The sequence below is a fragment of the Rhinoderma darwinii genome, chromosome 5 (assembly GCF_050947455.1).
Source record: "Rhinoderma darwinii isolate aRhiDar2 chromosome 5, aRhiDar2.hap1, whole genome shotgun sequence".
NCBI classification, from domain to species: Eukaryota; Metazoa; Chordata; class Amphibia; order Anura; family Rhinodermatidae; genus Rhinoderma; species Rhinoderma darwinii.
In genome coordinates, this window is record NC_134691.1 from 326,974,519 (window position 1) to 327,001,111 (window position 26,593).

A 26,593-nucleotide genomic window follows, 5' to 3' on the forward strand; every position below is an offset into this window, starting at 1 on the left:
ACTAGGGTAGATGTATTAGGCCCCCCGGCTGCCATAGAAGACACCGGCACTCTGCGATCACACGCAGGGTGCCGGTGGGATGATAGAGGGAGCTCCCTCCCTCTCTCCAAAACCACTCAGATGTGGCGCTCGCTATTGAGCGCCGCATCTGAAGGGTGAAACGAGCGAGATCGATACGGATATCGATCTCACCCGTTAGAGCAGGGATGCCCTCAGCCCTCAGTTACCTCTGGTAGCTGAGAGCAGGGAGATTTAACGGCTCCCAGCTCTATTTATTTATTCCGATGCAGCGCCAAAAAAAGGCTACTGCATCGGAATAAAGCCCGTTAGTGGTCGCTGTAAAAACACTATGGGGCGGTCACTAATGGGTTAACTTGTCTTCGAGACTTTTCAATTGCTTGTGTTGTGTGATATCACGCTGCAGCAAGTTATAAGAGTCAAGAGAAACTTAGCTACATCTGTATTTAATGCGTTAAGAGTCAAGTTAAAGATTGCTGCATCTGTATGGATGCTACAGGAATCTAGCTTTTATACAGTGTACAGCTATGGGTTGATCACGCCTGGCTTCTCCATGATAAGTCAGAATTGACACTGTGTGTAATATGCATATATGCCCAGCAAAGCTTCAAAATGTCCATCTAATATGCCCCCCCCCCCATATCTATTTAGAACAAGGGCGTAGGTGGTGCAGAAGTAGAGGTCACACCCAATGGCCTCTTTGCCATATACTAAATCACCATTATTATAAATAGCACATAGTAGGTCCTGTTACATATCTTTTATTGGGACCCAGGAGCTTCAAGTTAAACCTCTGATCTAGAATATACTCTCTCTACACAGTTACCGGCAGGGGGGGGGGGGCAATTCCTATACACTTTTGCGGTGCATTACAACAGAACTTGGGAGTCAAGCCCCAGTACTTCTCCCGCCTAGCACCATCTCCAGCCTTCATCTTATCCCTCCCTGGGTGTCCTCCTCTGATTCCCACAGCACTGTGAGTGCCTTATTAGCAAATAATATCCATCATTTATATATTATACACAGTTCAGTGCATTCCCACAGGTCACCTATAGGCACTGGCCTACTCTACCTATAAGTAAATCCAATCCTTTTTGAGTTTCTTAACTGTGTTAATCTGAAAAAGGGAAATTTCTGGGGCAGCCACATCTTGCAGGCACGGCCGCTCTATCCATAGGGCCTCCTGGCTGCCAGGCCACAGCAGCGGCACGCAGATACAGTTGAAAACTGTGGTGGAGCAGGGAGCCATCGGCTCCTTGCACCACCATTCTCCATAGTAGGCTAGAGGTGTATGGGCTGAGGGTAGGCTGACCGATGCAGTGACGTCATTGCGCCACTTGCGCTGGGCTGCAGTTGAAGCCGAGAAAGAACAAGAGCAGCACAAGGCTGAGATTCTGGACCAGCGAAGGGGCGTCTGAGCGCTGGGCGAGGTGAGTAACACTATGGCTGTATCTGTGGGTATCTAAGGGGTATCTGAGGCACACTGCGGGTATTAAAGGTTGAGGCACTGTATGGCACTCGGAGGGTATCTGTAGCTGGCACTCTGGAGACATGTGACAGACGCTCTAAGGGGTATATGTGACTAAATCAATGTGTGGGGGCATCTGTGGTTTGCATTTTGGTGTAAATCTGTGTCAGATAATCAAGGGGCGTCTGCAGAAAAGGCAGCTATGGGGCATCTATGGCTGGTACATACAGTTCAAGGACTGATATTTTAGGTTTTTATTTTGTGTGCCACATTAGTAAAGCTCTTGATGGAAAGGGGGCAAGGGCATCACTCATGGAATCTTTGCAGTGGGCCCATCAATAAAACGACCCTGCATGCAAGAGACAAATAAGCAAAATAACCATGATAAAACACAGCAAGTAAACTGTTCTTCTTTTTGTGCCAAAGGCTCCCAGATAAAAGCTGCTTTTGCTGATAAGGAAAAATGTATTTCCTCCAGATACAGTAAATTCTGCCTTATCAAGGGAAAAATAATGAATTCGACAACGTTGTTTTGCAAACTTTCATATTGACATCCGTCCATCCACTCATAAATTAGTTTTCCTCCAAGGAACTTTGGCTTCCAATGTACACAAATCGTATTTTTCGGTTTTATATTGTCTCTTTTTAACAAAACCTCTTACTGTGTGCTGTATCACCGAAAATGATGCCCAACACTTTATTCAGCATTCAAGATAAAGTCTAATAGTGATCTATAGATAGGAAGCAGTACTTGTTTAAGTTCTTATACCCTCTTCCTGTGGTATGTGAAGTTTGATAAGCTTTACAGCAGCTGCCTGGCTCTGAGCGCTTACATATCTTCCTATCTAATGCTCTCTTTTTTATTTTATAACCCAGTAGAATTATTTGTCTATGGCTATAATATTGTCTATTGACTGTGACAATATTATGTTTTATTGCATTGTTAAAGGAGTCCTAAACAAATATACAGATGTACAAACTTTAACTTGATATTAAACACGTTAAATACACGTCTGCAAACATTTTGCACCTTTTATGGTAATAATCCGTCAGTCTCGTTCATTCCTCTTCTTATGCCCGCCCACCGTGGAAAACTGTCCCGCCCTGAATGTCGAAATGTCATGTATGGTCCGACACCCTGGCCTCAAATCTAGTTGCTGCGCATGCACAGCTATTGTGTCCCATTCTGCACACGCACCAGAACAGAACATCGATGCACAAGCGTGGAATTTTGTGTGTGCTTGGGGGAGGCGAGAAGCTGTCAATCAAAAGAAAGCAGGCGGGATTAACTCGGAAAGGCTTGAGAAATAAAGATATGACTCTTTTATGCTCATTAGCATATGGCGCAGGAACACAAAAAAACTGAATACTAAAGGTACAGCAATTACTAAGAAGATAATTATAGGTTACAGAAAAATGATTTTTTTCACCCACTACCACCAGGTATTGCTGGTTTAATAGGGGAAATACTGGTGACGGGTTCCCTTTAAAGTTAATAAGGGATACATCACATTATAAATGTGTCAATATCCTAAAGTTTTTGAGGAAATGCATGTTTTATGAAATATTTGGACTTTCCCTGAGTAATCCGGCTCAAACTTTTTTTGGTATGGGAGGGGTTTAAATCTGGCAAATCTGACTCTATAATAAACAGGACACTTCAGTTTCCTGGCTAAAGGCTGCAGACTTGTCTTGGACGGAAAACCACTGCTGCTTCATGGAAGATTAGCATTGTATTCTCCAAGCATGGAAAGAAACGGAGAGGTAAGTGCTGGCTCACTTTGTGGCAAGGTGATCATCGGGATGTCAAATAAATTTTGATAAAGGTACATTATTAACTGTGTAGCTGCTAGATTAGATTCACAGAAATCGTAAAGTAATCATATGTGAATAGCAGCTATTCATTTTACCTTATTCCATTTGAAATAGATTGAAATGTTGACATTCTTGGGACGTGAAGTCATATCAGTTTTAAAGAGACTGTATAATGAGAAAATGACATATTATTCAGGTTGTTCTTATAAATATATATATTCATTTTTTTTAATGCCTTTTTTTTATTTTTATGTGACTATCCATATAATATAAATCGTGAAATATTCAAGTTTTCACACTAGAGCAGTCACATAAGCCGTAGCTTAGTGTTATTTGCAGCTCACTTGTCAGCTTTGCTGTATAGACTGGGACAGAATCAGCAGAGTGCGACGGATTTCATGACAGTTCTATTTTGCTGTTGGATGCCTCGATAAGGCAGGATAGCAACACTATACACACACATATATATATATATATATATATATATATATATATATAGGGATCTGTATGCAATTCCTCTGCCACTCCCTGTCCTCTGGGGGAGGGGGCTGTACTCTATCACTTCCTGGAGAATGTAATTGTGTATGACAACTGCCTTGTCAATTCATTCTTATAAATTTCTGCTGCCATAAAGCGCACACACCATGCTGCACTGACTGTACAGATAGAACAGGAAGGAAGTGTGTGTCTACAATATGGCCACGCCGGGAAAGTTTTCAAAAATAAAAAATAAATAGCTACAGCATTTAAAAAAAAGAACAATCACATTATTTCTTATTCTTAAAATTGAATACATGAGATATTCCTATCAAGCGCTCCTTTCATCACTTATTTTAATTACATTTATTTTTGGCTGCAGGCTCTCAGTTAATGTTCAGAAACCTCACCAGTCTTAAAAAGAAATCAGTCTAGATTTAAACAATAGACTCATGCAGTGAAAGAAAAAGAGGGCGGAGGGGTTCCCATGACGTTTTTTTGCTTAGCTTTAGCATGTCCATAGGGCTTCATTGTCAGATGGAGGCCAAAAGAGTTTCCTTTTGGAGTCGGTTTGGCCGGTATATTTTTTCCTCTTGCGCCTCCTGCTATCAGCCAATCACAGAGCAACTCAGACAATCATATGACCAGAGATGTCAACCCGGGAGAGTCCTTCACATGGTGATATCTGAGCAGCGGGTCACGGCAAAAATGAGAGAGGCTTTTTTTGAGGGCAGTGTAATACAAAATGGTGTGGCTAAATATATTCAGGACACCCCCATATTGATATCAGACCCCCGACCAGACCCATATATTATCAGACCCCCAACCAGACCCCTATATTAATATCAGACCCCCTTGATATAGTCAAACCCCATATATTAATATCAGAACTCCGATCAGACCTCTTTATTAATATAAGACCTAATTATATTTAGACCCCAGACCAGAACCCATATATATATATTTAGACCCCAGATCCCCTATAATAATATCAGAACCTAGACCGGACCGCTAACTTAATCCAGATCCCAGGTCAGACAAAAAAAATTATATTCAGACCCCAGACCAGACTATGTACTTACCCTCCTTCTCCCGGCTCTTGTTCAGTTCTGGGTTACGCTGCACCAGTATGGCGGCAGGACCCAGTGCAGCGGCGCCCAGAGCTGAACAAAAGTTGTCTCCTTATTACTAATTCTCACTTATGAAGCAGTTGCTCTTTATATTTTGCAGGAGATGTGCGATTCATCAAACTGTTTCCCACTTCAAACAATGGAGTCTGCAAAACTCGAAACCGTTTGTATTTTTGGAACGGGAGATTTTGGAAGATCGCTTGGACTCAAGTTGCTCCAGTGCGGCTATTCTGTTGTTTTTGGGAGCAGAAATCCCAATTCTTCTAATCTTATCCCTAAGGGAGCAGAGATACTAAGCCACTCAGAGGCAGCGAAGAAGTCCGCCATCATTATTATAGCCATTCATAGAGAACACTATGATTTCCTCACAGGCCTTGCTGATGTTTTGAAGGGTAAAGTATTGGTAGATGTCAGTAACAATCTAAAAATCAATCAGTACCCAGAATCCAATGCGGAATACCTGGCCAGTTTGTTACCTGGATGTAAAGTAGTCAAGGCATTCAACACAGTCTCTGCCTGGGCCCTGCAATCAGGAACATTAGATGCAAGTAGACAGGTAAGATTTTCAAAAACGTCAAAAACTTTTGACCACCCAACCAGGGGCACAACAAAAAGGAAGTGACCCCTGTTACCATTGCTTTTAGGCCTTTTCTCAACCCATCCCTTCCTGGATAGAATAGACAAAAAAGGATAACGTCTTTCTAGCATTGCGGAGTGTAAGTAGAGAAGGAGCCATGCCCATTGGGAAGATAGCTGGTGCCAACTCTTAGTTGGGTCTCCCTTCTCTATGGGCTCGGTAACTTTTGTTCTCTAATCCAGGAATTCTCTTCTTTTTTTTTTATTGCTGGAGAGATCAGCATATGATTACCCCTTACCAACAGCAGGGGGGCACCTCAATATTGAGACCTGACTCATGAGGGGCGTAGCTATGGGTGTGCAGTGGAAGCAGACCCATCCGGGCCCATAGGCGCCCCTAAGAAGACACCAGTTATTAAAATGGCACAAAGTAGGTGAGGGGCAAGATACAGATTTTGCATTGGGGCCCAGGAGCTTCATATTACGCCTCTGCGCTCACAGTTTAAGAAGCACTGCTCTGAAGGACCAACCTAGATCCTGAACAAGACATCTTAAGATGTTTTTTTTTGTTTGTTTTTTTGTAATCTAAGTGTATTGGTATCTTGTCTCTATTCAAAACCGTCAGCTGACATAAAAAGAGACAAAAGTTTTAAAAAATATATCCATTTTCTATATGAATTTCTCAGGGTTTTAAAGCTCTCTGCTTGCTGTCATCCAATAGAAATCTTCACACACGTGTACGGCTCGTTACAGTATCTGTATCAGATCTATATCTTGTAACGAGCCGTCCACCTGTGTGTCCATTACATGACCACGGACATATTTTTCATTTCTATTGTATGACAGATCAGGAAAATCACGAGGTATTGATACAGAAAGAATATTGTAAAAATGTATGACCTTTTAGGGCAGGGGTCAGGAACCTTTTTGGCTAAGAGAGCCGTAAACGCCACATATTTTGAAATATAATTCCGCGAGAGCCGTACAATATGTTTAAAGGGCCATTGACAGATCAATCGCTCCAATGTTCACTTAGTACAGCAAGGAATGCTCCTCCCTGCTGTATAAAGCCACAACTGGACTGAAACAATGGTAATTAGCAGTAAAAAAATTAAATAAATAACTTACATTGTGAGCTTGCGATGCATGACATCAGTCCAGCAGTCTGGCTTCTTCTTTTTCCTGCGCATGACTGGAAGCTGGCATTCTTCCCACCTGATGTTGAGAGAATGCCAGCTTTGAGGCATTCGCAGAAGAAAGAAGCTGGAATGTTGGACATGTCACACAACGCATTGTCAGTTATGTCAATTATCTATTTTATTATTTTACAGCGAATTATTGTTTAGGTCCAGCGGTGGCTTAGTGCAGCAGAGAGGAACACTCCTTTGTGTACTAAGTGACCGCTGGAGCAATTGTATCTGTCAGTGGCCCTTTTAAAAGTGTTGGTCTTACAGAAAATGAACAAAAAAGAGAGGCTCAGACCCATAGGGAACTAAAGCATTTACTACTTAAAGTGGTACATACAAGCAGGCACACCCAGCGTAATAAATAATTGAACTTTATTAAATAGTCTCACTGTACATAAAGTGCACACATTGACTTGTATTTAATTTTAAAGAACAACAAATCTCCGAACTCTTTTTTTTATAACATAATAACGTTTTAATGCTGTTGCTAACCAACGACGAATAGAATACTTCCTACCGTTAACGTCCAAGGGAGACACAAGGGAGGAGGCAGATGCCGCTTCACTAGGGGACGCAGGTGCGTGCTTGCAGACGGCGCGGCTATGCAGGGAGTTATGGGAAATGTAGTCCATGCTCCCTGCCGCTCACCACTGCCGCCAATGCTTATCAGGCCATCAAAGAACTACCAATATCAGCGTGCACCGCGGCCTGATGGAGCGCGGTGCACGGGCTGATGGAGCGCGGTGCATGCATCCTTCCCATAGACAGGTAGGAGCCCTGTCTGCGAGCCAGATACGGCCATCAAAAGAGCCATATCTGGCTCGCGAGCCATAGGTTCCCGACCCCTGTTTTAGGGCATGACCAGACAAGGCGTGTTTCTGCCGCCACTGTCCGCATCAATGTGTTGCAGATTCTGTTGCGGCTTTGCCTAAAATGGGCATTAAATTGATGCGGACTAGCCGTTGCGTATTGAGGTGAAAGTATTTCCCTTCTCTCTATCAGTGCAGGATAGAGAGAAGGGTCAGCCCTTTCCCTAGTAAAAGTAAAAGAAATTCATACATATCCGGCCGTTGCCTTGGTGACGCGTCCCTCTTTCGCCATCCAGCCCGACCTCCCTGGATGATGCGGCCGTCCATGTGACCGCTGCAGCCTGTGATTGGCCTGTGATTGGCTGCAGTGGTCACATGGGCTGAAACGTCATCCCGGGAGGCCGGACTGGAGGAAGAAGCAGGGAGTTCTCGGTAAGTAGGAACTTCTATTTTTTTTACACGTTGATGTATATTGTGATCGGAAGTCACTGTCCAGGGTGCAGAAACAGTTACTGCCGATCGTTTAACTCTTTCAGCACCCTGGACAGTGACTATTTACTGACGTCGCCTAGCAACGCTCCCGTAATTACGGGAGCCCCATTGACTTCTATGGGGCTGCCCGTGCCCTAATAACGGCCCGTGATTACGGACGTTCAATCGGGCTATAGACCTAGAAATACATACTGTAGGTCCAGCTAGAATGAAAAAATATCATGTTCTTAAAACCAATACGCTCCGCAGCACACATAACATCTGCGTACTTCATTGCGGAATTTTGACTCTCCATGAGTCCGCAACAAGTCCGCTACACGTCCGCAACAGCCAGTGTATGCTGCGGACACCAAATTCCGCACCGCAGCCTATGCTCCGCAGCGGAGTTTTCCGCAACGTGTGCACGAACCTAACTAAAAAGCTGTGGAAAGCAATGAAGAAACGTATACGCTGCGGATTTCCGCAGCGGACTGTCCGCACGGAATTCCAGAGCAATTCCGCCACGTCTGGTCATGCCCTAATTATACTAAAATAAACTTTGATGAAACTGTATTCAAATATAAAAATCGAATATGGTGTAATCTAGTAGAAAATGTAATTCTAAAGCATCATTTATAGATAGTAGAATAACTTAAATCCAGAATAAGCACGACATGATTAATGATGGGTGCTCAAATTATCTGTTGGTCATAGAAAAGTATATCAAATTTACTTGTGAAGGTAAAGTTCTTGTTGTCCTTGTTTGGAAACATCAGAATTTCTGGACTATTGGATGATTGGATGCCAGATTAAAGGAATTTACAAAATTATATATATATATAAAATCAATCATTCTCACATCTACTTCTGAGCACCATATTGCGAATATATAGATAAAGCCCATGGCTTTGTGATATCATTAGTTGCCATTCCAAATTGCCACTCTGCTTGACAATTGCCGAATAGGTGGGGGAGGGGAGAAAGTGTTAAAGCAGCACGCACCCCCTTCTCGTATGCCCATACGTAACACTTGGAGTGCTACCAATTGCTAATGCATTTGAATACTATGAGCAGAAGATATAGGGCCAGATTTACTATTGTGGCTGTTTTTTGTCGTATTTTGCACCTAAATGTGGCACTTTTTTGGAGCATGATGTTCCATTTCGTTCGTTCTTGACATATATTTTTTTACATGAATGCCCCAAAAGAACAGATGTTTGCTCCTCACTAGTTACTTTTCAAAAGTGTCTTCAAAAAGGGGTGTGGCTTAGCAGAGAGGGGAGTGACTTAAAATGTGCTGACATTGGCGCATCTTTGGACTCCCTGGTCTAGAGATGCGTTTCCTAAATCTTAAACATTACTAAAATCTGCCCCACTGTTTTGGTTACAGCACAGGCACTCTAGCATTATATTCGACAAAAGGACAATGTGTTATAAATTCAATGAATAGTCAATAATCAGGGTAACCTGGTGCCCATCACTTTCTTCTCTCTTTATATTGATGCAAATCTTATGGGACTTTTCTATTTTGATTCCCCACTTATTGACCTTACACATGAGGGAGGTTTTACCCCATTTATTGTTATATAATGCTATGATTATACACACTTGCCTACTCTTCCGGATTTTCCCAGAGTCGCCTGAAATAGAGGAAATCCCAAACAAAGTCTGCTGCCAGCCACCATTAGGGGGAGCTCTCTGCATATTTATTTATATTGCTCCAAAAGTATTAAATACTTCCTTAGGCCCTGTTCACACAGAGTTTTTTGGCACTGATTTTGACACAGAAACCATGTCGGAATCAGCGCCAAAAAATGGCTGAAATTGTCTGCCATTGGTCTTACTGGGAGAGAGATTCGTTTGTTTTTTTCCCGGCCGGCTTTTGCGGCATGTCCTTGTTTCCACCTCTGACTTCCCATTGAAATCAATGGATGGCAGAAAAAATCTGCGGCGCTCTTTTCCTAACGTTTTTTAGCTTTAATGGCCACGGGCGAAAAACGTAGTGAAAAACAGCACAGTCTGTTCAAAATCTGCCTCAACATTCCTGAAGGAGTCCTGAGGCAGAAATTTTCTGCCTGCAAAAAACTCGAACAGGGCCTAACACTTCAATAAGAGCTGTACAAATCTGTATGCAGTGAGCTCCCCCTTGTGGCACCTGCAGGCAGACAGAATCTTATCATTTAGTTATATGGCTATAGAAAGGGTAGCACTCTGTACTATTGTTTAATGGGGGAACTCACTCTGCTGGCACTGAGTCTCAGGTGGCACTTTGCTGGCCTTGTTGTTTATGGGGGGCTCTCTGTTGGCATTGTTAATGGGCTAACTCGGATGCCCCTGGTTATGGAAGCACTTTGTCGCTATCGTGTGGGTCTGGTATACATGGAAAACCACTCTCTCTAAATGATTCTTAAAAGTAGTCACGTATGTGATTATATAACTTTGTTTCACCACAGGTCTTCGTGTGCAGTGATGATGCCAAGGCAAAAGAAGCGGTAATGGAGATCGCCCGTTCTCTCGGACTCATTCCACTAGACCACGGATCTCTCCTGGCAGCCAATGAGATAGAGAACTACCCACTACAACTGTTTCCCATGTGGAGACTTCCATGTTATATCTGTGCTGGATTCACTGTGTTGATCTTCCTCTATTGCTTAGTGACTGAAGTGTTTTATCCCTTGGCTACAAGTAAAGAAGACACATCCTACCTGATTGTCATTTCTATTCCCAATAGAGTTTTTCCTATTGTGTCTCTTATACTTCTCGCCTTAGTTTATCTACCAGGAATCATTGCTGCCATCATCCAGCTCTACAAAGGCACAAAATATAGTCGCTTCCCAGACTGGCTGGACCAATGGCTGCTCTGCCGAAAACAGCTGGGACTTGTAGCCTTGGCGTATGCTTTTTTACATGCTATCTACACTCTGGTTATGCCTATCCGCTACTATGTACGATGGAGCGTGAACAGTTATCTAATCGCACAGGTAATCCGTGTTATACGATAACTTCCCCCATATTAGAAGCATTTTTTACATCATAATGTTCCTTGCCGTCAATGAGAACCTTTAGTCCTCCAGTGAATAGGGAGTGAAAGATAGTAGAATCCACGATGGGGGAAATATATCAACAGATTTACAACAGTTTTCTGGCGTATCGCTCAAATTGGCGCACACCATAGTTGCGGTAATTTTTTTTACTTTTCTCCAAACTTTTCGAAAGTGACTAGAAAGGGGGCAGGGCTTAGCCAATGGGTGCGTAGCCTCCACCAGAATGACAGAATTATCATACTTTATGCCAGAAACTGCTCAGATTTGCATTTCTGTCGCACGGACTGCCAAAGATGCGCCAAATATATTAAGAAATGTGCACCTCTTACTATGTTTGCCGCATTTTCCACTGACGTACATTAGTTTAAGACTGGTGTTTAATATATTCCTAATGAGTTTTGGAATAACGGGGCACATTTACTAATACTGTGTAAGTTTTAGACAGTGTAAAATTAGACAAGGCAGTGAGAAAATGCGCCAATTTATCCAAAGTTGTACACGCTGTATGATAAATTCGGCGCAACTAGTTAGACATACATACTAGACACTTTTCTAGTCCTTATACCACCTATTAATTGACTTCGCTAACGCCAGTTTTTAGCGCCCAAAATGTTGATGAATTTGTAGCGCATTTTGAGTCTGGAATCTGCCACAATATATATTATATGTATTATATCATCACCCATTCCCATGTAATACTACATTTCACCTTTAGGGGTCACTGAAGAGGAAATGTGTGAATAGCCGTAACTTTAAGGGTATGTTCACACGCAAAACGAAAAACGGCTGTAAAATACAGAGCTGTTTTCAAGGGAAAACAGCCTCTGATTTTCAGACGTTTTTTAAGGCGTTTTTTACGGCAATTTTTGGAGCTGTTTTTCTATTGAGACAATGAAAAACGGCTTAAAAAGTGGCTCAAGAAGTGACATGCACTTCTTTTTTATGGGGCGATATTTTACGCGCTGTTTTTAAAAACAGCCGCGTAAAAAATGCCCCGTGAGAACGAAACGCCGTTTTTCCCATTGAAGTCAATGGGCAGATGTTTGGAGGCGTTCAGCCCCTCTATTTTCAGCCTTTTTTCAGGGTGGTTAACGGGCCGAAAAAAGGCTGAAAATAAGCCATATGAACATACCCTAACGGGTATTGGAATGTTTTTGGATTACCCAAAAAAAGTTATAGGCCCTATCAATACGTTTTCCACTCCAATGTAAGCTTCGGGTGAGGTTGATGCCTGATGAAGCTTATGGGTCCTTTTGTGGCAGGGCCACATTATCATGTCAAAGCCTCAACAGAAAAAAAATTAATAGAACACCCCTCATATTAAAGAAAAAAAATATATATAAAAAACGTCATTTTATTTTAAAATTATTATTTAATTTGAGCTTAGGAGTCATGGACAAGTACTTGGGTCACATGACAAAAGTCAGTGTCAAAATAGGAAAATTTTCGGCAAATAACGAGTTAACATACCGTTTCTTTTCAGATAAAAAGCAATAATACATACCCATTAAGCAACTATTATGCCTGGCTTTCTGACTCCTATGTGGCATTGGGAATTCTGGGATTTTTCTTTTATGTTTTATTGGGCATCACATCGCTGCCATCAGTAAGCAATGCTGTCAACTGGAGAGAATTTCGCTTTGTACAGGTGAGTACATTGTATATTGCCTTACACAAAAGCAATAGCCATACATTTTTAGTATTTGTGATTGGTGTTTTGCATTGTGGAAGATGAAGAATTTTTTTAATTCATTTATTTTTCTGTTTATGTTTATGACCAACTCAATTAAAAATCTTTACATTTTTTTATTATTTTTACAGTCAAAATTAGGCTACCTGACCTTGGTGCTGTGTACAGCACATACACTTCTCTACGGTGGAGACAGATTCATCTATGGACCCTTCTACCGATGGTATCTCCCTCCAGCTTTTGTGCTTTCATTAATTATCCCTTGTGCCGTACTGGCCATGAAATTCATCCTGATTGTGCCATGCCTGGACCAGAGGATCACAAGAATCCGCCAAGGCTGGGAAAGGAAATCAAAAGCGGCCAATACTGACAGCTGAAACATACCACTGAACTGTTCAAATGCTAAAAAAAAATAAAAATGTTTCCATGGGCCATTCAAAAAGACTGGCCACAAAAAAATTGTCACCTTAAAATCCAATCACTAGGGATGGAGAGTGGTTGGCACCTTCTGCTTCAGCCGCTGGGTTGGGATCTGACTCTTCAGTCCTTCTGAAGAATAAGAGTTGTCACTATAGAGATCAGGTTGTGGCATCTGACTACGAAGAGTCTTGTGCTTAGCAAAGGCCAGAATATTTTTGGGTCAAAAATATTCCTAAAAAAATATTGTCAAGGGTGTCCAATGCCCTTTGTTGATGATATGGTGCCCCATGAAGATATGGGGCCCAGCTCAGTTTGACCCTGTCACCCTTTGCTATGGGCTATAGGAATCTACAAAGGGCTCCCTCTCTCAGCAACGGTTGCAAACAAGTAAACGGCCAGAGGTCCATGTCAGCCCTCTCTACTACGAAGGATTGGTAGGAACGAGCTCTGTGTCCTCCTGTCGCAGGGTGGAGGGGGTTTTTGATGGCATAAATCAACACAGGGTCCCATTTTGTACTCTTTCTTTGGGGCACCTGCTGGTCTATGCATGACAATGTCCTTTCCAAATGGTTATAATAGGAAACCATTATAAGAGTAGGAGCTGTCCGCTTTCATGACATGTCTGTTTTAATAAATACTTCTATCCCCCATAAAATAAAAATTCTGGAGTATCTTTTCTAAAAAGTGTTCCGTCGTTCCTCTGTTACTGTTCCTGGAAATGTATTAATAAATTGACAACTGGGTGTTACCATTCCTCTTGTCAAAGTGGTGTGACCCTACACAGTCAAGCACTATCTAATCAATGCTGACAGTGTCAGGCTGTTCAGGAACATACCCAATTGACAAGGTGAATTGTAAAGCTCTGGTCAATTCATTTATACATTTCCAGGGGGAATAACAGAGGAACAGCACAACCCAAAGTTCTAATACAAGATGCTAAGGAATTTTTATTTCATGGGTAATACAATTATTTACTAAAACAAAAAAGAGAGCTGAGGTCTTCTTTAAAACCCCATGCAGACGACCATAGATTTCATCCGTAATTACGGGCCCATTCATTTCTATGGCCGACGGACACCTTCCGGTATATTTACAGGGAAGGTGTCCGTGCCGTAGAAACCTTCAGTGAAAAATAGCACATGTCCAATTTTTGTATTTTACAGACCGTCCTCCCATATTTTATAATGGGAGCACGGTGCGCAAATGTGGATGACGGTCCAGAGCCATCCGCGGCCGGCCATGATTACGGGCACTGTCGTGGGCATGGGGCCGAAATGTTACATTACATATAGACAATTTATTTTACTACTTTTATCCTAAAGATTCAACTAATTATTAAATATAATCAACATGCACCATATACGGAGCTGCAATATTTATCAACTCCAGCACTTAGGTACTATACTGCATATATACATTATATTATAGTGGTGAGAATTTATTAGGCATTATACCGAGGGTGGGATAATACAAAAATGTAAAGGGGCAGTATACAATTATTAAATAAATATATATATATATATATATATATATATATATATATATATATATATATATATATATATATATATGTATATATGTCACATTCATTTTACTGACTACCAGCTGTGGTTATCCCTCTAAACTTGGAGGTGGTACTTGTTGCAAAACCCTCTATCTGTAAAGTGACCGTTCATATCCCCTCTGCAGCATTGGTATGGTATCCTGTTTAAAGAGGTCCTCCAACTCTCCAAAACCTAATTACCATGGCCATAAGGGTATGTTCACACGAGGGCGTCCGTTACGGCTGAAATTACGGGGATGTTTCAGCCTGAAAACATCCCCGTAATTTCAGCCGTACCGGCATGTGCAGGCGCTTGAACGCTGCGTCAATTACGGACGTAATTAGCGCTGCTATTCATTGGAGTCAATGAATAACGGCTCCAATTACGGCCAAAGAAGTGACAGGTCACTTCTTTGACGCGGGCGTCTATTTACGCGCCGTCATTTGACAGCGGCGCGTAAATTACGCCTCGTGTGAACAGACAAACGTCAGCCCATTGCTTTCAATGGGCAGATGTTTGTCAGCGCTATTGAGGCGCTATTTTCGGACGTAATTCGGGGCAAAAACACCCGAATTACGTCCGTAAATAGGCCGTGTGAACATACCCTAAGTAGTAGAGAAAGTCTGATTTACCTTTGTCAGTTCAGATTTTAGACCAATTTATGAATCATCTAAAACTAGTTGCCTGCAGTGCTGTACTTCTCACTTTATGGCAGGAATACGCACCACTACAGCATTGTGAAAACTGGGTCAAAAAGACACGTGATTTTACCGCTGCATTTTTCTTAACAAGCCATTCTAGGACTGCAGTGTTTACATGGGTTCCGTTTTCCATGCCCGTTGAACTAGTTAGGACACAAGAAAAAAAAGCCTTAGGGTATGTTCACACGGCAGCGTCCGATACGCCTGAAATCACCGAGCTGTTTTCAGGAGAAAACAGCTCCTGAATTTCAGAGGTAATGGCAAGTGCAGGCATTTTTCGCAGCGTCCATTACGGACGTAATTGGAGCTGTTTTTCCATGGAGTCAATGGAAAACGGCTCCAATTACGTCTCAAGAAGTGACATGCACTTCTTTGACGCGGGCGTCTTTTTTACGCGCCGTCTTTTGACAGCGGCGCATAAAAAAATGACCATCGGCACAGAACATCGTAAAACCCATTCAAATGAATGGGCAGATGTTTGCCGACGCTTTGGAGCCGTATTTTCGGACGTAATTCGAGGCTAAAACGCCTGAATTACGTCCATAAATAGGGTGTGTGAACCCAGCCTGAGGGTTAAGGCTTGTGGTTGTTTTTAGTCATATTAGGGGAGATTATAAGGCTGGTTCACACAACCTATTTTCAGACGTAATGGAGGCGTTTTACGCCTCGAATTACGTCTGAAAAAACGGCTCCAATACGTCCCAAGAAGTGTCCTGCACTTCTTTTGACGAGGCTGTAATTTTACGAGCCGTCTTTTGACAGTGACGCGTAAAATGACAGGTCGTCGGCACAGAACACCGTAAAGCCCATTGAAAGTAATGGGCAGATGTTTGTCGACGTATTGGAGCCGTTTTTTCTGACGTAATTCGAGGCGTAAAACGCCTCCATTACGTCTGAAAATAGGTCGTGTGAACCCAGCCTAAGGGTATTTTCACATGCTTAACAAAAAACGTCTGAAAAATACAGAGCTGATTTGAGAGAAAACGTGATTTTCAGGCGTTTTTGAATCTGAGAATGAAATTTGGAGCTTCTTTTGAGGCTTCTTTTCAGACGTTTTTTGAGGCGTTTTTCATAGTGTTCAATGGAAAATCAGCTCCAAAAAACGCCTCAAGAAGTGACATGCTACTTCTTTTTACGGAGCGTCTTTTTACGCTCCGTTTTTTGACAGCGAAGCGTAAAATAAAGGCTCGTGGGAACAGAACATCGTAATTCCCATTGAAAGCAATGGACAGATGTTTGTAGGCGTATTAGGGGCGTTTTTTCAGGCGTAATTCGAGGCGTAAAACGCCTCCATTACGTCTGAAAATAGGTCGTGTGAACCCAGCCTTATTACGTGCAATGCACACAGCGATCTTTGGCCTCGCGACCTGTGTCGCGGCCAAAGTTGCCATGTAGCCCTAGTCTAACTATTGCAAAGAAAAAGCAGAGAAGTTGCTCATAGCAACCAATCAGCTTTCAGCTCTCATTCTTCAAAAGCCTTTATGAAAATGAAAGGAGCAATCTAATTGGCTGTTATAAACAGCCTTTCCACAGCCAGCATCTACTCTTAATAGAGTGATTCAGTGGGAAGTATTGCAAACAGGAGTTAGGGGCAGCATTTAAAAGCGTGTATAGCATACTAATTACAGAGCCGATTGGGCTGATTGGCTGAGAGGTACCACATGGTCGCGGCCACTCCACCTGAATGCTGAAAGCTGATAGCATTTTGGAGCAACTGTGACGCACTCTGTAATATTTTTCGTGAAGGAAATTGAGCCACCCGCGGTCAATATTTTTGAAACCGCGGCATGTCAATTTATCACGCGATTCCGCATGCGAATTCTATACCTCTGGTTCTACAGAAATACTCAGCAAAACCTGAAGCATGAAAACGCCACGATTTACGCAGCAAAACGTAAAATATGCACCGAAAAACGCACCTTCGGGTGCATTTTTTTGCTGCGAATTTATGCGGTTTTGCTGTGTATTTTACAGCAAAATACACAATGTGTGCATGTAGCCTTAAGGGTTGTCCACTTGAAATGGAATTGCTGCAGAAAATTTTTGAAGCAATTCCGCAGGAACTAGCAGAAATTCCGCTGCGGAAAAACCGCACCATTTCCTTTGTTTTTTACTGCAGAAAAAGGTGCAGATTTTGCTGCGTTTTTCCCAATGTTGGGGGATGGTGACATCTCCTCTGAGAAAAACGCAGCAACTTAGTCCACTTTCCGCAGCAGGAATTGACACGCTGCGGTACGAAAAATATGCACCTCAGGTCAATTTCTGCACGGAACTTTTCTGCAACGTGTGGATGAGATTTGTTAAAACTCACCCACTTTGCTGCTACTGTGTTCTGCTGCGTATTTTCCGTCCACAATTCTGGACGGAAAATACGCAGCAATTCCGTTACGTGTGGACAAGCCCTAAGATTGCACATGCCATACCTGATGATAGTGAACGTGGTCACACAGAAATCCAGCAGGTTTGCATTACTGCTGACTGCCGTGGTAACTTGCAGGTGACAGTGTGACCACATTCACTACATCGTGATCTTACTTCGAGTGACTACATGGCGCTGTGTAGCCCTAGCCTAAGGTGTGGGCGGAAACTCACGCAAATACAAGGAGAATAATACAAACTCCATGGTCAGATTTGAACCCAGGACACGGTAAAAGCGCTGACCACTGAGCCACCATACAGCACAGTCCTTTCAATCTATCCGGTATTACCGGCAAAATCGTGCCGCCAGTCGCAAGTTAGAGGAGTTTCGGCCGTACCCTTCTGTGAACTGGAATGACTATAATTACATATATTATAATATGGAAAATCTCCTTCGGCTTCATAAATATTACGGACCCCTCTATTTTTTTATTACGACCACTGGAAAAAACACCCCTATTGTTATGGACTTTCTGTGAAGTTACAGATAATTGGCAACCCAAAATCCGGATAACGTGGTAAAATACTACAAGGGATGAAAAGAAGCAAAAAGTCATATGTGAATGTATCCTTAGATGATGTTTTTCTAACAACCGATCCGTCTCATATGATTCAGCTGTTCAGCTCATCTCTGGATTAGATCACCAAGGAGAAGGTCGCCTGGCGTCAGTGACTCCAAGAATTCCTTATCCCCAAAATTACCACTTTGGTATAATTTATACAGAGATGTGCAACAAAAAAAGTTAAACAAAAAAAAATAAACTTTTTCTTATTCTTTTCTTCTTTGCCTGTGTGCACAATCCATGCAGTTTTACCACAACGATAAACAATCATTTTTTCAATTTGACTTATTTTTGGAATAAAACCAGGGTGACCTGTATATAAGAGTTTTTGTTTTACTGGCAGCTAGGGGGCGCTCACTGCATACGCATTGATTTTGCTCCCATTGACTTCAATTTCTATGCACTTTGCTCCCCCCTTGGGGCAGCTGCAGAAAGTCATAATTTTATCATTTTTTATCTCTATGAAGCATTACACTTATTCTGTCTATGAGGGGGTACTCTGCTGACACTGTTTATGTGGGACACTTCTGACTGCTTTTTATGGGGGGAGTCTGCTGGCACTAATGTTGGGGGCCATTTAGCTGAGATTCACAAGAACACCCACCAATCACTAGAACTAATAGACTGCTCCTCTGCCACTTAGTTTCTGGTTTGGCATTCTGCAGAAAGTCAGAGTTTTTGGAGTATCAGATTAAAGGACTTTACCATACTTGCCTATAAAATATTTAATAATCGCATTATCATTAAAAATGATCTAATCATGACTTGTAAATGTAAAATCATGGGAATTGGATTGTTTCTAGTTGCCCAGAGTATTACATGCAGTGCATTGGGATTTATCGACCCGGCATCAAAGTGACCTGAACGCCATTGTAAGACGCGGGCGGCCCTAATGATTACAGCTACGTACATTGTCTTCCATTATTACAGAGATGGTTGTAGGGCACCCGGTGTTTTTGCAAATGAAGAGCAGAATAATTGGGCAATGATAGATGCGAAAATTTGGGTAGATAAAGACAATCTGATTTAATGTCAGTGTTACAGAATCCATGAAGAAGAGGATTCATATAATCCAGGGAAAGATTAAACAGGTGGCATCGAAATATTAGCCATTCCCAGCTCTTTGTACTTTGCTGCCAAACAGATAAACCCAGTGAAAGGTGCATCATGGCAGAGATCAGGATCATTCATCGTATTATTCACAAAGCCTTATATATTGACAGTCCCCGTACACAGGATGATGACCTCTTCGTTAAAGGGATATTCCAGCCATTACAATTTATTACGTATTTACGGGATAGGTGATCAATGTTCGATGGGTGGTGGTCCGACCTCTGTAACCCACGCTGATAGCTAAATTTTAGGACCCTAGTTAGTAGTTGGGAAGAGTTGTATGGAGCATCAGTGCGATTGCTTGACCGCCAATCCATATAACTTCTGCTCACCAGGGGCATTCGAGTGGACGTGCCCCAGCGGTCAGACCCGACGCTGTCTGTGGCAGCGCCAATGAGTGAAGAGGATTACAAGCTGCAGAAACAAGAAGAGGTGGGTCAGGTCTAGTATAGTGGATACCGGGCTGTATTAGTTTAGAGGGCATACTTAAGAAATCGATCATAGCAAATCTTCACCAAGGGCCATGCTCAAAGCAATTGTGTCACAACTTCATCAATGGGGCGTGTCCCTACACAATCCGACACTATCCAATCAGTGCTGACAGTGTCAGAGTGTGTAAGGACACGCCCCATTAACGAGGGGAATTGTAATATCCAGTTAGACATTTATTTATACATTTCCAGGAGGAATAACAGGGGAACAACACATCACAGAGCTCTAAGAAAAAATGATCTAGCATTTTATCGGAATCTTGCAATGCATCGTCGTAGCCAACATCTGTATGTCACGATGATCTCTGCCGAGGAAAACAAGCGAGGTATTCCAACTTTTTTATGTCCCTTGGCAGGCCTTTAACTATTAGTTATCTCAGTTATTTTCTGGTACGTCAACACTGTGCTAAAAAAAAGAAATCAGAAATTCTTAAAGTGAAGCTCAAGGAAATAACAGATTCTCCCATTGTAGTTATTAATCAGAAAGTATTTCTGATAGCATTGTGCTATCACCCTGATAAGTTTGGGTGGCCGAAATTTCCACAGTTTTACGTAGAATTAATCTATGTAAAAAGTTGAGTCACTTTGTAAATGCATTACATTATTTATCGTGTACTGATACTGAGCTACAGCCTGTATTATACTTCTATATCCAGAGCGGTATTCAAAATTCTGCTGGCTGTAAAGCTGAAATCATTTTTTGTGGCATAACTATCACAAAAGCAGAAAAAGTCAAAATTTTAAAAATGTTAATTTTTGAAAATGTTAAATACGTTTTGGTGTTTTGTTTTTTTTTACAAATAAACACTGAATGCATCATCCAAAATTTGCCTGTAACATAAAGTACAATGTGTCACAGAAAAAACAATCTCAGAATTACTTGGTAAAAGTATTACTAAATTATTCCCACTTGCATTGGCCAATAACCGTAAGGTATTACCGGCAAAATCGTGCAGCCATTGGTTAACGCAAGTGAGTGGAGTTTCGACCCCATGTGACCGCAACTACGTTGGCCCGTATCCTAAGGCCTTGTTCACACAGCATAGATTTGCTGCAGATCTTGAATGTATTATTTAAGCAAAAACCAGGAGCAGAACCCAAACAGAAGAAATATATAAAGGAAGGCCTTATAGGTCTGCTCTCCTGGATCTAATTCTGGAAAATCTGCAGCAAATCTGCATCAAATCTTCACTGTGGGAACGAGGCCTAAGAATGAAGTGTCCTAAAAGATCTGTTGATCTGCTTGTTAGGACTCTACACGTGTGGGTGAAGATATGTGAGGCATGCTGGGACTACACACCTTAAAGCCCTGAAACGCGTGAGCGTGTATAATAACCGTCATATGAAAAGCAGGTAAGGTGATATTGTTGTTTGAAAGCAAATAATCCATCCACAGAAGGCACAGATTAATTTTGCATAGCAGAAATTTCCTTCATTTCCATATTCAGCTGTTTATAAGTCGCCTTGGTCTACTACAGAAGTAACAGATAGTTGGAAATATCGATGAATAACTTCTATTATAGTGCCTGGAGTTGTTAACCAGTTATCTACAAACATTCCTAACATTCCTTCTCTTTCATTCTTCTTCTAGTTTAAGTCGGTGGCAGTCTTCACTGTAATTTTCGGAATTCTATTCATGAACCAGAAAGTTCAGGATGAACATAGCTATAGCTCCTACTAACCTTGAAAAATGTTACTGTTACCTGGATTATGGGAAGATAAAATATAAAATTTCAGAAAAAATATTAACATTTTCATTTAAATGAAACGCTATTTTCAGCAGTGAGTAATGTTACACGCAAAGTTGCAACATGAGTGTCTCTTGGATAATTTGGGATAACACCATTTTCTGTATATTATATGTAAGGCTGGGTTTACATGTACCAAAAGAACAAATTTCCAGTGGTCAGAACCAAGGACGTACTGTACTTACCACAAAGATAGACCATGCGGCTACTATGGGGCCCTTAGAAGGATCGGGTGCAGCCATTGTTGGTCTTATTCCCTATTCTATTGATTGGAACAAAAACAAGGGGCTGGTGAATTGGCCCAAATGTTATGAATAAGGTGTGAAGGGGCAAATAAATTCCAGGCCCTTCTGTCCTGAGTCAAAAAATGCAGCTCTATTATAGGGGCCCAGTTTGATCTTTGCTATGGATCCCCCTCTCATCTATGTACTTCTCTACCCGGAACCATTAATTTTAGTCCCATAAGCAAAACAATAATTGATAAAGGAACATTCTTGGCAAAACTGATACTGTTATGGTCAGAGCGGTGCCTGAGGGGGCTGAGCATGACACAGGGATTTAAGAAACACCAAAGAGAGAATTTCTATGTTAGGCTAAACTCAGGGAACCCCTAGCGATCAGCTATAATCTGTGGGAAAACCTGGCATCAATTTTCCTGCAGCGCCACCACAGGGGAAAGGAGGCATTACATGGAGCCCATTGAAATCAATGGTCTGTTTGGGTAATGCACGGACATGCCGGGTCCTCCAGAGAAAGTGAGACTCATTGCAGCCATTCTTCACTTCAGATAAATTGTTGGAGATCCCAAATTAGGGGCTCATCTTAAATAAATCATGATAGGGTGTAAGGATCATCTTTTATGGTTGGACCGTTAACTCTTAGGGCATGACCACACATGGCGGAATTCCTCCGCAACTGTCCGCATCAATGCCGCACAGAATCTGCGTTGCAGATTCTGCAGCGGATCTGCACAAAATGTGCAGAAAATTGATGCGGACTGGCCGCTGCGGACTGCAGGAAAAGTGCTTCTCTTCTCCCTATTCAGTGCAGGATAGAGAGAAGGGACAGCACTTTCCCTAGTGAAAGTCAAAGAAATTCATACTTACCGCCCGTTGTCTTGGTGACGCGTCCTTCTTTCGGCATCCGGCCCGACCTCCCTGGATGACGCTCCAGTCCATGTGACCGCTGCAGCCTGTGCTTGGCCTGTGATTGGCTGCAGCCGTCACTTACACTGAAACGTCATCCTGGGAGGCCGGACTGGAGACAGACGCAGGGAGTTCTCGGTAAGTATGAACTTATATGTTTTTTTACAGATACATGTATATTGAGATCGGTAGTCAGGGGCGGACATACCGCATGTGCAGCCGGTGCAGCTGCACAAGGGCCCCGCGTGGGAAGGGGGCCCGTTCAGTGGCGTAACTACCACAGTAGCAGCCGTAGCAGCTGCTACGGGGCCCGCGGCATGGGGGGGCCCGTGTCGCCCTGACAGGCACATTACATTTTATGTACCAGGCCTGGCGGCACGGGCCCCCTCATGCCTAGTAGCATCACAACACTAGGCATGAGGGGAGGGAGGGGGCGGGGGCCCGGTGATAGCCGCCACACTGCACTACCAATCGGGAGGGAGGGGGCGGGTGCCCGGGCCCGGTGATAGCCGCTACACTGCACTGCCAATCTGGCACAGATGAATAGGACAGGACGGCGATGCTGGTGGTAGGAGGAGCGCTCAGGCAGGGGAGAGGACAGGGGGCGGTGCGACGTAAGACTTCGGGCGGCTGGACAGTACAGTCAGGACTGCCGGAGAACTCATAGGATGAGCGGAGGACAGACACAGGACGAGTGGAGGACGTGCAGACTGCAGAGGACAGGTAGATGAAGTTAAAAAGTTCATGTCAGAAGGGAGAAGTTTTTATGTAGAAAAATCTGCCTCATAATTCCTTCCGGAATTTTGAGGCATATTTTGACCTGCCGGTAGAACACTTCCCGCGTTTTTCATTGCGTTTTTTTGTGGCGTTTTTCGGCCATCGGGCCGTGGGCAGGGAAACGCAGCAAAAAACGCATTTTCTGCCTGCCATTGTTGTCAATGGGAAGTCAGAGACAGAAACGCCCGAAGAAAGGGCATTGCGCTTCTTTTTCCCGCATGCGGTTTTTACTGCTCGCAGGAAAAATTTCATGGATTTCAATGGGAGGCACTTTCTGACGTTTTTCGCGAAAAAAACCTCAGTGTGAACTCCCCCTAACACAGGGGCGTAACTACTGCTATAGCAGCCGTAGCGGCTGCTACGGGGCCGCGGCATGAGGGGGCCCGCGTCACCTGCCGGCACGGGCCCCCACCTTGGCCGGAATCTCCGCTAGCTGCCGCTATGGCTGCTACAGCGCGATGCCACGGAACACTACGGCAGAGCAGGGAGTATCTCCCCGCTCTGCCATTAAACATAAGACATGTATCCCCTATCCACAGGATAGGGGATACGTGTGTGATCGCTGGCATTGATAGGGAGAACGGGGGACCGAAAGTCCCCTGAAGTTCTCCATCACAAACCTCGGACTTCCGGGGTCTGTGTCGGCAGCTCCGTAGAAATGAATGGAGCGCCGGTCACACTTGAGCTGCGCAGACACCGGAAGTCAGAGGTGAGTGATGGAGAACTTCGGGGGACTTTCGGTCCCCCGCTCTCCCTATCAATGCCAGCGATCACACATGTATCCCCTATCCTGTGGATAGGGGATACATGTCTTTTGTCTTTTCACACTGTAGGTCGCATTTTTTTGAGTGATTGGGGGTGTATGGCGTTCCCTACAGGGGGGGGGCTGTATAGCGTTCCCTACAGGGGGGGGCTGTAAGGCGTTCCCTACAGGGGGGGCTGTATAGCGTTCCCTACAGGGGGGGCTGTATAGCGTTCCCTACAGGGGGGTCTGTATGGCGTTCCCTAAAGGGGGGTCTGTATGGCGTTCCCTACAGGGGGGGCTGTATGACTTTCCCTACAGACCCCCCCTGTAGGGAACGCCATACAGAACCCCTGTAGATAACGCCATACAGACCCCACTGTAGATAACGCCATAAAGTCCCCCCTGTAGATAACACCATACAGCCCCCTGTAGATAACGCCATACAGCCCCCCTGTAGATAACGCCATACAGCCCCCTCTGTAGATAGCGCCATACAGTCCCCCCTGTAGATAGCGCCATACAGTCCCCCCTGTAGATAGCGCCATACAGTCCCCCCTGTAGATAGCGCCATACAGTCCCCCCTGTAGATAGCGCCATACAGTCCCCCCTGTAGATAGCGCCATACAGACCCCCCTGTAGATAGCGCCATACAGACCCCTCTGTAGATAGCGCCATACAGTCCCCCCTGTAGATAACGCCATACAGCCCCCTCTGTTGATAGCGCCATACAGTCCCCCCTGTAGATAACGCCATACAGCCCCCTCTGTAGATATCTTGAGATTCAGTCCTGCTTGATAGGTAACAGTGCAGTAAGCTAAGCATGATAAGATCATCTAAATTATTGCATCTCAGTTGCATGAGTGCTTTGTGTTATATTCAATGATTCAATTTAACCTAAGTCTCTAAATGTGGGCAAAGAAAATAAAAAAACTATACTCACCTCCTCCCTCGCCTCCGTTCACCCGCCGCAGCCCCCATCCTCCTGTCTCGGTCTGTGTTACAAGTGTACAAGGCTGCACTGGTGACGCGCTGCCGATGGCACGTGACCGCTGCTGCCAATAACTCCTCATTGGTGTGCTGCTGAGGACAGTAGTTCCACAGCAAATCGCTGTTGAGGGCATTGATTGGCTGCAGCGGTCATGTGCCATCGACCGCGCGTCACCACAGCAGCTTTGTAAACACAGAAAGGGATAGGGGCTGCGGAGGGGGAACGGAGGCGCCGGAGGAGGTGAGTATAGGTTTTTCATTTTCTTTGCCCACATTTAGGGACTTAGTTTAGATAAGAATTTAACCCGGAAAAAAATGTGTTACTTGTGTTCTAAACTGGTAATAAAATGTACAATATAAATCTTCCTTCATAATTTTTATTAGTAAGGTTTATTTTTATATGCATATATATGTTTAGGTAACTTTGTCGGTATTGGGGGGGGGGGGCGGGGGGGCCCTGGCACATTATCTGCACAGGGGCCTTTTGCAGTCTGTGTCCGCCACTGTCGGTAGTCACTGTCCCGGGTGCAGAAACAGTTACTGCCGATCGCGTAACTCTTTCAGCACCCTGGACAGTGACTATTTACAGACGTCTCCTAGCAACGCTCCCGTCATTACGGGAGCCCCATTGACTTCCTCAGTCTGGCTGTAGACCTAGAAATACATAGGTCCAGCCAGAATGAAGAAATGTCATGGTAGTAAAAACAATACGCTCCGCAGCACACATAAGATCTGCGGACTTCATTGCGGAATTTTGACTCTCCATTGAAGTAAATGGAGAAATTCCGCCATGAGTCCGCAACCAGTCCGCCACTGCTCCGCAACAGACAGAGCATGCTGCGGACAACAAATTCCGCTCCGCAGCCTATGCTCCGCAGCGGAATTGTACGCATCGTGTAAACGAACACTGCTAAATTAAAGTGAAAGTCAATGGAGAAACGGCTCCGCTGCGGATTAACGCTGCGGAGTGTCCGCAGCGGAATTTAAGTGAAATTCCGCTATGTGTGAACCCGCCCTTATTGTTATAACTATTTCTGCTCCAGTCAAGGCTTGTAAATGTGAGTATAAATCCCCTTTGTGGGGTATTACACTAAGGCCATGCTCACATGACACAGATTTGCCATAGTAATCCGTCATAGATTTTTTAGGAAATCCGTGGATGAAACTCGTTTTTCTGCTGCGGATTGGCCAGCGGAACCACACGCATATGGAGAATACGCACGCCGGAAACATATGGCCCATAGCAAGCATGTAAT

The 26,593-nt window shown here is 43.6% G+C and overlaps 2 protein-coding genes and 1 long non-coding RNA gene across 6 annotated transcripts in view; 2 read left to right on the forward strand and 1 right to left on the reverse strand.

Annotated features, from left to right (window-relative positions):
- Positions 1–6,723, reverse strand: part of LOC142653041 (uncharacterized) — a 24,327-nt gene extending 17,604 nt beyond the window's left edge. The window contains exons 1-3 of one of the 3 annotated variants that reach the window (XR_012848028.1): positions 6,613–6,723; positions 3,397–3,466; positions 1,752–1,835 (exon numbers count right to left, since the gene is read on the reverse strand). This is a non-coding gene — a long non-coding RNA (uncharacterized LOC142653041). Of the gene's footprint in view, positions 1–1,751; positions 1,836–2,533; positions 2,745–3,396; positions 3,467–6,612 lie in introns of those variants that run through there. The other 2 variants (XR_012848027.1, XR_012848026.1) reach the window with 2 other exon arrangements.
- Positions 3,169–13,124, forward strand: LOC142653040 (metalloreductase STEAP4-like). Its single transcript, XM_075828748.1, has 5 exons — positions 3,169–3,250; positions 5,009–5,464; positions 10,405–10,932; positions 12,479–12,643; positions 12,817–13,124. Exons 1-5 carry the CDS (start codon positions 3,233–3,235, stop codon positions 13,060–13,062), a joined length of 1,413 nt encoding a protein of 470 aa, XP_075684863.1. The 5' UTR covers positions 3,169–3,232; the 3' UTR covers positions 13,063–13,124.
- Positions 13,125–21,196: 8,072 nt separating this feature from the next.
- The window catches only part of LOC142652143 (metalloreductase STEAP4-like), a 34,488-nt gene continuing 29,091 nt past the window's right edge, over positions 21,197–26,593 (forward strand). The window contains exon 1 of one of the 2 annotated variants that reach the window (XM_075827666.1): positions 21,197–21,288. The gene's annotated coding sequence lies outside the window, so the exon portion shown is untranslated. The remainder of the gene's footprint in view (positions 21,289–26,593) is intronic. The other variant, XM_075827664.1, reaches the window with a different exon arrangement.

Bases quoted from the DNA above. Each gene is read 5' to 3' on its own strand.
- LOC142653040 (XM_075828748.1), top strand. The intron at 10,933-12,478 runs GTAATCCGTGTT...GTTTCTTTTCAG, and splicing joins ACAGTTATCTAATCGCACAG to ATAAAAAGCAATAATACATA. The intron at 12,644-12,816 runs GTGAGTACATTG...TTATTTTTACAG, and splicing joins GAGAATTTCGCTTTGTACAG to TCAAAATTAGGCTACCTGAC.